General features: G+C 37.4%; 1 protein-coding gene across 4 annotated transcripts in view; it reads left to right on the forward strand.

Moving 5' to 3' along the window:
• The window catches only part of TDRD7 (tudor domain containing 7), a 51,937-nt gene extending 37,484 nt beyond the window's left edge, over positions 1–14,453 (forward strand). For 2 of the 4 annotated variants that reach the window (XM_059833389.1, XM_059833387.1), the window contains 10 exons: positions 3,596–3,782; positions 5,387–5,498; positions 6,317–6,519; positions 6,664–6,798; positions 8,483–8,566; positions 8,729–8,863; positions 9,210–9,320; positions 10,781–11,271; positions 11,604–11,764; positions 13,997–14,453. In XM_059833389.1, the coding sequence (XP_059689372.1) occupies positions 3,596–3,782; positions 5,387–5,498; positions 6,317–6,519; positions 6,664–6,798; positions 8,483–8,566; positions 8,729–8,863; positions 9,210–9,320; positions 10,781–11,271; positions 11,604–11,764; positions 13,997–14,217 (1,840 nt within the window). In that variant the 3' untranslated portion in view covers positions 14,218–14,453. Of the gene's footprint in view, positions 1–3,595; positions 3,783–5,386; positions 5,499–6,316; positions 6,520–6,663; positions 6,799–8,482; positions 8,567–8,728; positions 8,864–9,209; positions 9,321–10,780; positions 11,272–11,603; positions 11,765–12,819; positions 12,844–13,996 lie in introns of those variants that run through there. The other 2 variants (XM_059833388.1, XM_059833390.1) reach the window with 2 other exon arrangements.
• Positions 14,454–14,744: the final 291 nt, after the last annotated feature.

Here is a 14,744-nt window from a genome sequence, read left to right on the forward strand (position 1 = left end):
TGGGGACAAATTAGCTTCCATCCAACAATAAACTATTAGTGTTTCTTGGGTTAGTTGCTAATCAGTCCAGCCTTAGAGGACAGTGTAAGAAGTGGACTGTGGTGACTATCTTACGTATATGTTATTGTACTGTTTCAGGAAATACCATGATAAGCTTTCTATACTTCATTGTTGGGATAAAACACACAAATCCTAGCAGTTCTTTAAAACTTAAAAAAACCAAACAACCAACCAAACAAAAAACCCCCAAACACTTTTTATAGAGGATATTTCATTCTGAAAATTATTTCAAATCAAGTCTAATCTTAAAAAGTTTTATGTGTCACCTCAAAGGATGAATTGAGCAACTGTATGCTAATATACTACATTGACAGCTCTCTGGTTTTGCCCACTAGTTTCTCCAGTTTCAGCTTTCATCAGATAGTTTCAGTCATTCTCAGAGGTCCTGATGAGGATCGAAATAAGTATGTTTGCAGTTTACTTACAGATCCTTTCACGGTGGAACTAATGCCCTGTTCCTCATTGCTGGTTGGCCTTAAGGCTGAAATTTAGATACCCTTTTTCTGTCTAGCTGTCAGTAATGTATTGGAATACTCAACCTTGAACTTTCTTTATGTGTCAGTACACTGTTTTACTTCCCTGAAGTCATGGAATCTTGATCATGGCTGATTATCTGTAGTGAAAATCCCTACAGTTGAGGGTTATGAGAGAAGCTCTCATTTGAGAATGTTGCCATCTTTGTTTTAGCTGCTAGCACCATTCCTAGATTGTGCTTTTTCTCAGATAAACTTATTTGTACATTGTGTATACTTTTTGTACATTGTGTATACTTTTTTGTACATTGTGTATACATTTTGTACATTTTGTATACTAGGCTTACCACAAAGCATAATTTAATACAAGATTCTTCATTCGTCATTAACATTTGTACTGTCTCCGTCTGGTTGAGTCAATCATTTTAGCGAAGAATACACATCTGGAATTTGTGAGTGAGCCTAAGCTTAAAAAAAGAAATCACAGGAGGAAAAACTACATCAAAGAAAAGAGAGGCTTTATGTTTTAGGTTGTTCCTGTGAGAGCCCTGTTGGCATTTAGTCTTAAAACATGAAAGGGAGTAAAGATGAATAGTGCCAGGAAAGACAGCCAATTTAAGCCATGTAATCATCTGTACATAGAGATACTGAAACAGTTAGACACAATGCATATTGCATGTTTTGTGTTGGGAAGTGTAGGAACACATTACCTGTCTTTTACTTCCAGCTTGCTATGCAGGTGTGACTTAACTCTGCAAAACTTTTTCCTTCTCACTGTACACCTGGCAGCATTGATAACATGCTGTATATGTGGAGTAACAAATCTTAGCTTTCTAATCTATTATTTTAAGAATGTTTCCACTAATTATTTTGGGGGAACGTTTCAAGTCCCGAGGATTAAACTACCGTATGACACTAATGGGCTGAGGGTGATTATGTTAAAATTTCTCTAAATCAGCAGTTCCCAAATTTTGGACCATGGTTCTTGGACAATATTAAAGTTTCTGAATTTGTCAGCTCTGTGTAGGTATCATGGTGGTGATTAGTGGTTTCTTGGCCCTAGATACAGAAATTACTACTTAGGGTTACCTATGTATTTCATGGGCAAGGTCATTTATGTTCAAGATGAAACTAGCCCTGCAGGGAATAGGTTTTTTTGCTGTGACAAGAAAGTGTTCATGTAGATATATAGTAAGGAAACAGTACATGGACTCACCTTTCCTGTGCATGTCCTAGCAGTCACTTTCTCCTGATCTACACAAGAACTGTGTAGTGGCTATTGGCTGATGTTGGTTTTTGCAGGATTAATAAAATCAAGATTCCTCTTTCTGTCTTGAGGATAGAGCAATCTCGCTTTACTTTCTTGGTATGTGGCTAAGTGTTGTTTGGCTGAAACCTTTCAACTGCAGTACTAATTAAGACAAAGCTGGAAGGTTTGGTACTATTTAGGTTTTGAGATGTGGTACAGTTCTGTAAGAATTCTGATGTAGCCAGAATGAAAGTGAGGTGATAGAAACACTCCTAGATACTCGCTATACATCTACAACAGTGTGGTTGAAGGCACAGATGATATGCTAGGTGCTACACTTGAATTCTGACAAGAAATAATTAACTATCACCTTTTATTCTCAACTACCTTGAGTTTCTGTGCTACAGCTCGGATACTTTTTTCCCCTCTTCCTTTATCTTTTTGAATAGCCAAATTTTATAGCTTGTTTCACATACCCCTCTGTTCCATTCACAATGGAGAGCAAGCTTTACTTGACATGTGAATTGGTTCCAGTTGAGACTAAAATGGTGCTGAATGCACACTTGCAGTGTCTGGTCATCTGCACATAGATTAGTCTCTAACGCACTTTTTTTGAGGTTGCTTTCCAAGATTCTTTTCTAAAGAATCTGAAAAATATTTTTTCAATTGGCTTTGAGCAGTCAAAAACCTCTTCACTATGACGGTCACGTATTACCAGAAAATAGTGAGTGAGGCAGGAAATTCTGAAAGATTCTTTACTTTCTGTTAAGATACTCCTACTGTCTATTAAATATCTTTATGAAACAAATGTTAAGAAATAAGCTTTTAAGTAGCACATATGTGACTGTCGCCCCACTCCATGTCCATTATGAAGCAGATGAGTGCTTACATAGAAACGAAAGGGCTGTCATTCTGAAAAGCAATATATAATTGGATGGTGAGGTAGCAGGCTGTCTTTAGGAAAATGAGGGTTCCCTGGAATGTGATGAGATTTAACTTAATCTTTATAACAGTTAGCATAGTATGTCATAGTACAGTATCTGCACTAATCCTGGGCACCTTCAGAATAAACCTGGGTTTTTATAGGATGATAATCTAATCTGTGGTAGAAATGAGCAGTATTAATCACTCTGTGAATGAGTTAAAACAGTAGCTACTAATACAAATTTGGGAATAAGTTTTCCTTTTGTCTGCTCTAATCTGACTTGTTTCTGAAGCATTCAGAACTTCCCATTTGGAGTTTTCAGTAAGTTTATATACTTCATTAAAGAAGATCGATGCACCACAAACTGCTTCAGTATGAACCATTAAGTCAGCAGCCTAATATCAGGATTGTTCTGAAGGCCAAGAGGAAACACCACATGGTTTGACAGCTGATTTGTAAAGTTATCTTAGATGCCTTGTTTTTGATCAACCTTGGTGAAAACTTGATTGAGCTGGTGTTTGTTAATGACAGAGTAACTTCAGAGATGACATGTTAGTTCTTTTACACTTGGTCCCAGATACTACTCTGCTCTTGTGGTCAAGTTGCTCTGTATGATTGTAATAATCAAGTAAGAGCTCTTACTAAGTATCTAGTTGAGCATGTTAGATTATACACTGCTGGACCACATTTAGCTGTCGACAAAAGTACTAGATTTTATGTCAGTTACTTTTCTATAGCCCTATTAATGGGAAAAGAGTTTGGATACTGATGTGCTTTGAAAAATGTATATATCCTGATGCATATAAATGTTCTTAAGTTTTTATTCAGCTTTTTGAAGTTGCATCCTAACTCTTATCATGGGGTTTTTTTTTTTGTAAAATACTGTAGGTATGTGGGCAAAGATTATTCTTCCGCCCAGGAACAAATGGAAGATGACATGAAAGCATACTATAGTCACAATAGTACAGTGTCACTAGCTCAGTCTCTGAGCATTGGGCAACTTGTTGCAGTACACGCTGAAGAAGACGCCTGGTTGCGGGCGCGGATAATTTCTCTAGAAGACAACAGAATAAAGGCAAGCAATTACTTTTTTTGGCACTTGGAGAAAGACTTGAAACAATCTTGGTTTTTAGATACACAGTCAATTCCTGAATATGTTGCACTAGCATTCTCTCCTTTCTTGCTCTGAAGTACTTCTATTTTCAGTTATATGAGAAATTAAGACTTTTTTGAAGTTATGTGATTGCCAAAATTAAATGGTCTTCCAGGTTTTTTTCCATAAATAGTTTGAGTTTTGGGGTTTTGTTTTGGGTTTTATATGGGGCTGGGCCCTACAGCACTTTTGTACTGAAAATATACCTTTGATAGTCTTAGGAGGAATGGGTGTAGTAGCACTATTTGGAGTGGAACAGAGGAGGGGAAAGGGAAGAACAAAATTCACTTGCTGATAGATCTTGTTTGAAGTCTTGTACTGAAATATCTATTACATGCACTAAATATCGAGACAATGAAAAGGACATACTTGTGTTCCCTTGTAGACAGATCTGGTATTCTGGGAGTTATATGTAATATGCATTGTAGTTAAAACCCTTTGAGATTATTTAACTTTTCTCTTAAACTTTTCCTGGGCCAAGCAGACTCTTCTTCCCATCTGCAATTAAACTAGAACATACAGAACTGTAAAAATTTTCAAACTTCTCAATTATTTCTTGCTGAGTCAAACATTAATGATACGTTTTTATTTTTTGTTTCTTGCCCCAGTTAGGAGACTTTTTACCCAGGTCTGCTTCACATACTTCTAAAGTTGATCCATTTCCTAAATATTTAAGTAGCACGTGTATTAGAGTTGAGGTTTTTCTGAAAGTTAGTGTGATACCCTTCAGCTGGAACTTGGAGGGGGGATGAACTCAGCTTTGTGAACGATTGTTGGATTTAGAGAAGTGGCAAGGACATTGGTAGCAAGCTTGCCTCTAATTTCTCTCTAGCTAGAGCTATCAGCCAAAAGAAGGCTTCTGCTTTATTGCAGCATTTGCTGATTATCCTCTGACACAGTGTTCAGACTCCCTTTTCAATGTTTGGTATGCAGAAAGTTTGCATGATAGAGTTTAGAAAAAAGTTGTAAAAAGCCCTGTCAAAGCCTTCTTTCTCTCACTTCAGCTCCATTATTTGCTGCCAATCAGCAGTTTCCCTACTGTTTTTCTGCATTGACTGTGGTATTTGTATCAAAGTTACTATAAACATAAATCAAAATTATTCTCTTAATGCTGCAAAAACAAAAGACAAAACAGAATGGCACTTCAGTGGTATTTGACTTTTCAACACTTTCAAAACTTTACAAATAAAAATTGCTGCTTTATTACCTTTCTTCATGTGGTTTGAGGTAATATGTGCTGAGTTCTTCCAGCACTGTTCCTATTAAGAGTTGACATTCTGTGGAACAGTTGGAGAGGGTAATTTTACAGAGATCTTGAGAAGGCGGCTTTCCCTGAAAACTTTGAACATTTAAGCAGTGAAATAAACATGAGATTAATGGCATTATACAGTACTAAATCAGTGAAAAGTGATTTGTCTGTGGCAGCACAGAGAATGTGGTAACTGAAAATTTTCCCTAGACTCAAGAAAACATATTTACAATTATATGCGTGATCTTAACACTTTTATTCCCTTTTCCGTTATCAGGTATGCTATGTTGATCATGGCTTCAGCGAGTTTGTTGAAAGCAACAGTGTGTACAAACTACAGAAACAGTTCCATTCACTTCCATTTCAAGCTGCAAAATGTAAACTGGCAGGTAAGAGAAAGCCAGCGATGACTATACAGCTTGCTGTTGCACGATTTATGGATTGAAGCGTCTCAGTCTGGGAGTTTTGATCCTTGTTTGTAATAACTCTATGTGTGTTAGAGTTTGTCCAAGACATCTGGTCTAAGCAGACACAGGTAGGCATGGGAAGAGGGAAAAGGAAAGAATAAAGGAAGTGAAGGAGAGTTTTATAAAGAAACCTTCATATTAGAAGACCTTGATATCCAGTATCTCTGTAATGGAGCTTGTTTGTACTTAGCTTGGGTGGTTTTGTCCCTTTAATATATGCGAGCCTAAAGAAATATAAGGAAACGTTTGCTGTTGTGTGAAGCAATGTACTAGCACAACTTCTTTTTCCACAAATGAGGCACATCTGTTGTGGCCAGGTCAGGCAATATTCCTAAGCATGATCCTATTTAGTTAGTTTAAAGTGATCCTTCCCCTTTCAGTACTTGTATACTTGCAGACTTCCTAGACTCTGCTGGAAAGTATTTACCTTCCTAAAACTGGTAGGCATTTCTAAGTTTTTAAAAGTATTTTATTTTAAATACATAAAATTACACGTTTGCCTTGACTCTTTCTGAAGAGGATCTTTTTCTTTTCTTTTTCTTTTTTTTTTCTTTCCCGCCCTCCCAAAGATGGCTTTCTGTGTTAAAAAAGTGGAAACTAAGCAGAATGCAAGTAGGGGTGCAGTACAACTTTCCTGCTACATCCTGATTCTTGGAAGGATTCCTGTTGTGGACACAGACCTGGTTATTATTTTTCCCTTCGAATACAGTGATACATAAGAAGTATGGTGTGTCTTACAGGACTGGAAGTCTTCTGTGATGATCCTGTTCTGGTAAAGACTGTGGAATCACAGACATGCTCCAAGATATTTGCTGTGGAAATACTGGAAAAGAGTGATATTCCCCTTCTTGTTCTCTATGACACTTCTGGAGAAGATGATGTCAACATCAATGCTACTTGTCTGAAGGCATTGTATGACAAGTCCCTTGAACTGCACCTACAGGTACCATTTTCCTATTTCCTTCTTAATTCATTTAAAATCATTGACTGCTAAGGTCTTGGATGAACAAAAAACAGTACTCAGAAATTTGCTAATTTTCTGTGCGTGTTCCCCCCCCCCCCCCTTGTAAAAATCTTACCGTTGCAGGTAGATGCACTATATACAAATGTCAGAGTAACCAGTGTTTTCTCTGATGGAAGCCTGTATTGCCAAGTGCCATCTAAAGGCTTGTCTAGACTTTCTGAAATCTTGCAGAAACTAGAAGACTACTTCCATTACAAGGTCAGTTGTATGGTGAGAGAAGTGGTGAAGTCCTGTAAACTTTCTTCAGAGTGTACCAATCATTTTCCTTGCACATAAATTCAAGTTTCTGAAGCAGCCGTAGACTATTCAAAAAGGTTATAAATTCTCTTCCTGTTTTTTTGGGGTGCATCCTTCAGTGTGAAAAGTGTCTTTTGATGCTTTCTTGTTCACAAGCTGACTCTAATGCTTCAGTAACTACTTAAAACTTCCCTTGAATAGTAAGAACAGTAACAATATGGCTCATGATTGGAAGCTTCCAATGGAAACTGCATCAGACTGGTATAAAGCCTGAAGAGATACTGCCATATTTTTTTCCTGGAAGTTTTACTTACATGATGGAGTTGAGGTGCGTAAACAGCCTGGCCCACAATACGCCGTGCAAAGTGACAATAAAAGCATTGTAACCAAGGTCTGTTCTTTTTAGCCTGGCCTCCTTGGAGATTTGATGGCTTTGATCTAATCTGCTGTGTATCTTGTCCTTTTATCCTTAGCTTCTGAATGTTGTGGCTAATTTCAGCTAGAACTGATGTATAGGAGGCATTTTCAAAAGTCTTGAGTTGCTTTAAAGTAGGCATGTAGCAGAGAAGTGACATTCCACCAGCCATTTAGAGACACATGCAACAACCCTTACTAGACTCAAGAGAATTTATACAAAAGAGAAGAATTCTTAAGAGAATCTAATTTGTTCTAATATTCAACTGAGCCTTTGAGAATCAAACCATGAAATGCAGATCCTTGAAGGTCCTGTTAGAACTGCTGCTTGTGAAACTACTCTGTCAAAGTGTTTTTAGGTGAAGTTGAGCTTTAGACCTGTTGTGGAATACACACCATCTGGAAATACTTTATCTTGAACATGTCTCAGTTATCAAGATTCAGTTTCAAGCAAACTAAACACTGAAGGAGAATGTATAGAACCTTGAAAGGTTTAGTAACACAAAGGCAGGTGGTCAGACAGGTATTTCAAAAGTTCACATTTTCTGGATAGAGTGTATGTTGGGTTCTTGTTGCTATCAAAGAGAGACCTTGACATTCAGAATCTTTTAATATCAATCTATATATGGGGGTAAAAGAAGCAATCTTGACTTTGCAGCTTATGTTGAGGGTTTTTACTTTGCCTGAGAATTTAAACAAACTAAGGTGTTGATGGGTCTTCAAATGGAGTTTCTTCTTGCTTTTTGTAGTGTGGCCATTGTCTTGTTATGTTATTTAGGATCATCATGATGAATGTCACTTCCATGAGACTTTCATTTGAGTCAGTAGTAAATTTGGTTTGTTAAATATCTCAACAAATGATGTATTCTAGAATATAAGGTAGGAGCTTCTTCAGTTGTCTGTCACAGCTCTCAACTGCTCTTGCTTTTCAGCACATTAAAGTAATGGTCTGTGATTTCATCTTCTGTGTGTCCAAATGTGGCTTTTTTCCCCTGTCACTTTATATTCTTCCAGTTTCCCTGTAAGATACACAGCTTGGAGTTAAAGCTTTACTGATTGGGGAAGCTTAAAACAACATGATAAGAAATGTTTCTGAGGCTGGAAAGTTACTTTAAATTTAGAGTTTTTGCTTCTCAGAACTGTTTATTCCATGTGTGGCTTTTGAAATGGTTATTTGAGTGCCAGGTAGTAATAGGTGCATGCTTTTTAACTTCTGTTTTTATATTTGCAGCAGACATCTGAGTTTAATGTATCGCTACCTTTCTGTGGCAAAATCTGCTTGTTCCCTTCCAAAGGAAAATGGGGACGTGTAGAGGTAAGAAATATTCAAAGAACAGCTACAGTTTTCCCACATGGAAATGGCTCTTCTCTTTGTTCAGCTAAATCTGAATCCTTAGTTTCAATGACACTTGTTATTATGTATGTGTCACTGTTGTGGTTTTAACCTCAAAATTATGCTCTTGCTTTCTTCTTTCAGATAAGAATTATTCACACTAGACGGGCACTTGATGTGCAGTTCATGGATACTGGGACAGTTGCAACTGTAAAAGTATCAGAGCTTAGAGAAATCCCCCCCCAATTCCTGAGAGAAGTAATTGCAATACCTCCTCAGGTATAAAGACATGTTAAAGCTAACCTATGCTAGATCTCTCGGCTGTGTTTGTAGTGCTGCCACTTCAAGGTTTATGTAATGAAATTTTGTTTTGTTTAAAAGTATTCAACACTGGAGTGTATTTCATTGTGCATCTTTGCCTGAAATAAATCACAGTGTAGTCCTATGTATCAACAGGATGTTGTGTATGTGTAATGGTGCTGGTTTTGCATGTTCCTCTGTCTCTTTCTGTTTGTCATACATTATTGAATCTGTCAGCATTAATGAAGTTTCTGTGAATAGGAACTTGTGGACTAGTTTCCATATTACTAAATTATACCTGATATATACTTAATTCTGTTCTTAGGCTATAAAATGCTACCTAGCAGATCTGCCTCCTAACACTGGCATGTGGACTCCAGATGCTGTACTGTGGCTGAGAGACACTGTAATGAATTGTCCTGAATTTAGCATGAAGGTAAATAGTCAAAATGCCTTTGTGACTTGAAATCCATAGGTGTGTGGAAAGAGCATTGAAAGAACAGTTCTAGAAGCTTAACTACTCATCAAATTGATTTCTGCTATAGAAGTTTAAAAGTTTGGAGCCAGCTTTTGGACATAAATTTTATACAAAGCCCTTTTCTTAGGATATTTGGCATAAAAGTTACTTGCTTAAGCCTTTTAGAAGCTTCTCTTTTCCCCTCAAGAATTTAGTAACCTTCACATTAGCCTTTCACATTTTGTTGTCCCAGTCCAAATATGCAGCTAGAGTTATTTTACCAACTGATAAGAAAGAAACACAGCTATTAATATATCACCACATAAAAAGATAAAACTGTTGAGTTAATCTTAAATTATTTTTATACCTCTTGTGAGCATAGCTTTTTCTCCTGGTCTTGGAAAGCAGCTTTATTTTTGTTAGCTTTTTCTAATCCAGTATGATTTAGGATACGCTATTTTATACTTAGAATTTCAGTTATCTTTGAGATAAAATTATTTCCGCTTGCAGTGTATCCTAACCAGTTTAATTAACTGAAAACACCCTTCTAAAGGTAATCTATTACTAGCTACAGACTAAACAAAGCTAATTTCCTCTTAATCCAGATACTGTCACAGCACTTCGAAAAAGTGTTTTGTAGCTTTCCTTTACCTTTTTGCTTGCTTTAACACTGGAGACCATGGAGTTAAAACATAGTTACTCTAGTCTGGGACTTAGGACTGTTGCATCTGGCTTTTCTAAACATCCTCTTCCAAGATAGTTTGAGTTGCTTGATTAAATAATGGATGACAGATGTATGCTTTAATTGTGGCAAGTTTTTATTCCTGGCTAGAAAAATCAACAGAAGAATCTGTAAACAAATGTTATATACTTTGTCAAATTAAAATTTCAGTACTTTACTGTCAATAATGCCAGCATATCTGATGTTAAATAGGAAGTATTTTTATGTCAGTACTTGAAAATTATGCATGATACAAACCTGGAAGCGTTTTCCATCTTTATTTTTTTCCTATCCTTATTTACTAGGCTTCATCTCCCATAATGACAGGAAGAGAATTTTGAAGGATTAAGTGTTAATATTTAATAGCATTACTTAGTTGTTTAGATCTGTATGGACACTGGCGACTGTTCTCCTGAAAATTAGAATCGTACATGCAGTACTGAGATTGAACCTGTTGGGCAGAATGAAGCTCAATTCAAGCTTTGTATTTACTTCACAGTAGTGTAATAGCTGCAGATGCCTTTTTTAGCTGCTGTGAGTTGTTTACTATCCAACAACTTCATTAACGCATTTGAGAGAACCTTGAAAATACTTCTGTGCATATTGAATGCAGTGAACTGTTGCCACTTTTCTGTTAAAGGCTTTAGTCTTCTGTACAAAATCAGATGTGCATTTAATAGTTATTAACTGGAAGTTAAACTGTATTTTGTTTTCCAAGGTGGTTAAACAGGACGGTTCAAAGGGAATTGCACACGTTTACTTGTTTGCTCCAGAGAATTTCCCAGACATGGATCATAGCATCAATCGACAGATCAAAAATGCAGACTTGTGGAAGCATCAGAAAGATGTTTTCTTGAGTGTTACACCCAGTGGGACTAGCCCCACGAAAGTGACAAGTGATGCTGTTTCAGCTCTACGGTTAACCAGTGGAAGGCTAGAGAAGAGTTTCTCTGATTCATCAAGAGAACCCAGCAGTGCAGTATCTACCATTGATACGCCTCCACCTCTACCCTTGTCAAAGACTGGTGAGCTCATGGATGTCTATGTCTCGTTGGCCTGCCATCCAGGTCACTTCATTGTCCAGCCTTGGAAAGAGCTACATAATCTGGAAGCCCTGATGGAAGAAATGATCTTGTACTACAGCAGAGCAGAAGAGAAACCTGTGAACATTGAAAAAAACAAGCTATATGCAGCTAAAATTGAAAATCAGTAAGTAACTGATTACTTAAATTGAAAGCAAAATCTTTGAAGGCAAGCTTAGCTCTGATAGGCTAGGCAAGCGTAGCTCTGCTTTGTCTGCCTTATTAACAAGGTGGCACATGTCCAATGATATCTGAGAGATTAAGGGAGTAAATGAGGTTGCAGCCTCTTTATGCTTCCAGATTGTAGTTGGAAGAGTTGACTTCTATTCAGATAATACCCAATCTGGGAAGCCCGCAACATGTTGGTTAAGATCTTTTCGTCATGTATTATTTTTCTGGTGCCTTGACAGTGTGTGAATACAAATTCAAATTGTCTATTCTTGTTCTCTCCCTTTTTAGGTGGTACAGGGTCATAATAAAAGGAATTCTTAGAAATGGGTTTTTGTCGGTGTATGAGCTGGACTATGGTAAACATGAGTTTGTCAGCATAGAGAAAGTACAGCCACTCATGGATACGTTTAGAAAACTGCCTTTCCAAGCTATAACAGCTCAGCTTGCAGGTAGGTAGTAAGCATTTACAATTTTCTTTGTTAAAGTCTTACCTCAGTGGGGATATCAAATGAACAGAAATGTAAAGTGGACAAAGCTAAAGGTTGGTGATGTAATTGTTTTTTGCTAATGTAAACATGTACCTCCTTGCAAAAAAATGCTTAATGCATGCATGTTTATGTCATCAAAGTAGGTCTGCTTTTCTTCTTGACATAGGTGGTGACGGTTCTGTTTTATTATTCGTTTGTTTATTTTAATGCAGCATTTTTAGTTACCATGTATAAAACTGAAGATTACTTAAACTTCGCCTGCTTTTCATAGTCATAAATATTTATCATTCAATGTGTGTGATGTCTAATATGCAAAGGACATGAGGAAATCAATACTAAATGGTTTTTGTGTCCTTAAACACAGCCCATTACAAAGTCTGAAAGTTATGATATATCTGTTGATAAGAACTTATGTTCTGTTTATCCTAATCTACATAAAGTTAGAAACCACATGCTGAGCTTCTGGAGAAGTTTTTCTTCTATATCTTGCCCCTGTTGTAATTTACTGTTTTCCAGCGTGTATTTGCAGTCCAAAGTTGCCTGAAATATATTGGTGTTCTCAAACATACTCCACAAGGCGGGTGGGGGCTTTCAGCAGACTTAAGTAAGATTAATTTCCTTGAGAATATGGGGCATAGAGAGTGTGCATACCTATGATAGAATTAAAAAAATAAAACTTGATCTCTCCTTGCTGTCTTTTCTTTCATTTTCCAAACTTTTCTTTCATTTCTGCATTGCTTTCAGATGTATGCGTCTTTTCTTATTCAGTTGCTGCTTTCTGCTGCTGTTCGGTCAGCACTAGTCTAGACTTCAGTTACAGAATATCTGAAGTGACAGGCCAGAGAGTCGGTGCTCTGATCCTAGGTTGTCTTCTGTGGATCTGCTTTCCTGCATAGCCTCAGTGTGACCTTGGGGGTTGCTTTAAACCAGTGATGATGGATGTGTCACCGACAGGCTGGGGTCCTAGGAGTGCCATGCTGAAATGAAGCTGATTTCTAGCTGTGTCTGTTTACTAGGGTAGTACAGGATCCAGCTGAGCAAGCCTGCAAGTCATCCAATTTTTCTGCTTCACAGAATCCCAAGTAGCTAGTTAAGCTGGCCTCTGAGCTGCTTCATATTGTCAAAGCAGGCCAGCTAACCTCAGAAGACCGGTAACTATTGTCTTGCTATTCTTCCACTTCTTCCTCTCTTTTTTCATGTCTGCTACCTCTCAGTCGCTGGTCCATTTCCTTGTAAAATCCCATTTGCTGCCCCACCAGCCTTTCCTAGCATTAATTACCCTTTCTTAACTGTTGATGAATTGTTGACTTCTCATTCCTTCTGTCACCTGCAAGGAGCTGTGTTCCTGTGTTGTCCTGTCCTGTCAGCAGCAAGCTGCTGCTAATAGTAAAAGCAAAGTGTTGTCACTTTGCTGCTTTGCTTCTTTTATCCGTAAGTTGTTGTTTGGGTATTCATGCATGATATTTGAGCCCCTTGTGTCTAGATGCTGTACACCAGCGGTGGTCTGGGGAGACTGAATTCCAAGTCTGTAGGAGCCACTTCTTTCTTGGTGGATTACAGCCATATTCAAAAAACTTGTTTGAGTTCTAGCATCACATCCCTGAGTAGACTTGACTTTGTGGGATGCTGCTCCCCAAAAAATAGCCACAGTTGTGAGGCATTTAGGTGGCATTTCTCTTCATTTCTGCTCTCTGCAGATCTAGTTTGGGACTTGAAGGTTTGGCAGATGTTTTAGTAGCTGATGCGGCTCTGAGATAAAGAAAACTTAATCTAAAGCAATGCCAACAGGACAAATAATTTCAGCAACCTCAGGCAGAAGACAAAGAAATAGTTTGTTTTGAAAGAATCTTTAGTTTCCTTTTTGTCATGTTTCCTAATATGCCTTGATCATGCATGGCAGCTGATACACTTTGAATTACTCAGTGAGTCAGTACATTTGCCTTTCACTTCTGCAAACTTGTCCCTATCTTTAGTTTTCAAGAAAAAATAAATGTCCTAGTCTCTGTAATAATTAAGCTTGTTTGTGTGGGAGATGAGTGAGTTTGTTTCTTTTCTGGAGTTAAGCTGCATTCAGTAGCACTTGAACATCTGTTTTCTCAAGTATTTCAACTCCCCCCACTTCTTTATAAACTTAATCATTCAGATTGGTCTAGTCTATAAATGACCTTCTGTTTTGCTTTACATTTGTCCTAGGAGTGAAAAGCCAGCAGTGGTCAGAAGAGGCATCAATAGTGTTTCGGAATCTTGTAGAGAAGAAACCCTTGGTGGCACAGATACAGGCAGTTATTGAAAGTGCTAACTCTTGGGATCGAAAAATAGTGACTTTTCTCGTGGACACATCTCTTCCAGACACTGATATATGGATTCATGATTTTGTGTCTCAAAGTCTTGTGGAATTTTCAAAGGATGATTAATCACCACTTCTGAAATGTAGCAGCTCAGATTCTTTAGCAATAAAATAAGTAACAGGCTTTGAAGAGAAATATAACTATTACATGGCCTTGAAGACATGAAGGTGATAAAATTGAAAAATCTGTTCTGTGAAAAGGGTTTGTTTAACAAGTTTGGGTTCTGTTGACTTCAGTTGACTTTCTGAAAATTTGCACTTTGTTTATCATTGTAATGCTAGAATGTTTGGGTGAAAATATTAAAAAAGTTATTTATCAATAAAATGATGTTGGCTTTTGTTCTTGTGATCTTTTCCTAATTTTGGGGGGCTTTTTATGTCATAGCTATTACTCAGAGCCATTACAGGGTACTCCTCCCTTTAACTAGCATTTTTAGTACTTTGGAAACATGGAAGAAGTCCTCAATATTTCCGAATTTAGTGTTAGAGACATACATTATTGGTGGGGGTTTCCCCCCTTCCTTAACTTCATAAGAGTTGAGTAGCTAAAAGTGTCTTGTTTGGGAGACTGCATTTGTGGGGCTTAACTTTCAC

The sequence above is a fragment of the Gavia stellata genome, chromosome Z (genome assembly GCF_030936135.1).
Source record: "Gavia stellata isolate bGavSte3 chromosome Z, bGavSte3.hap2, whole genome shotgun sequence".
In the NCBI taxonomy this organism is placed as follows: domain Eukaryota; kingdom Metazoa; phylum Chordata; class Aves; order Gaviiformes; family Gaviidae; genus Gavia; species Gavia stellata.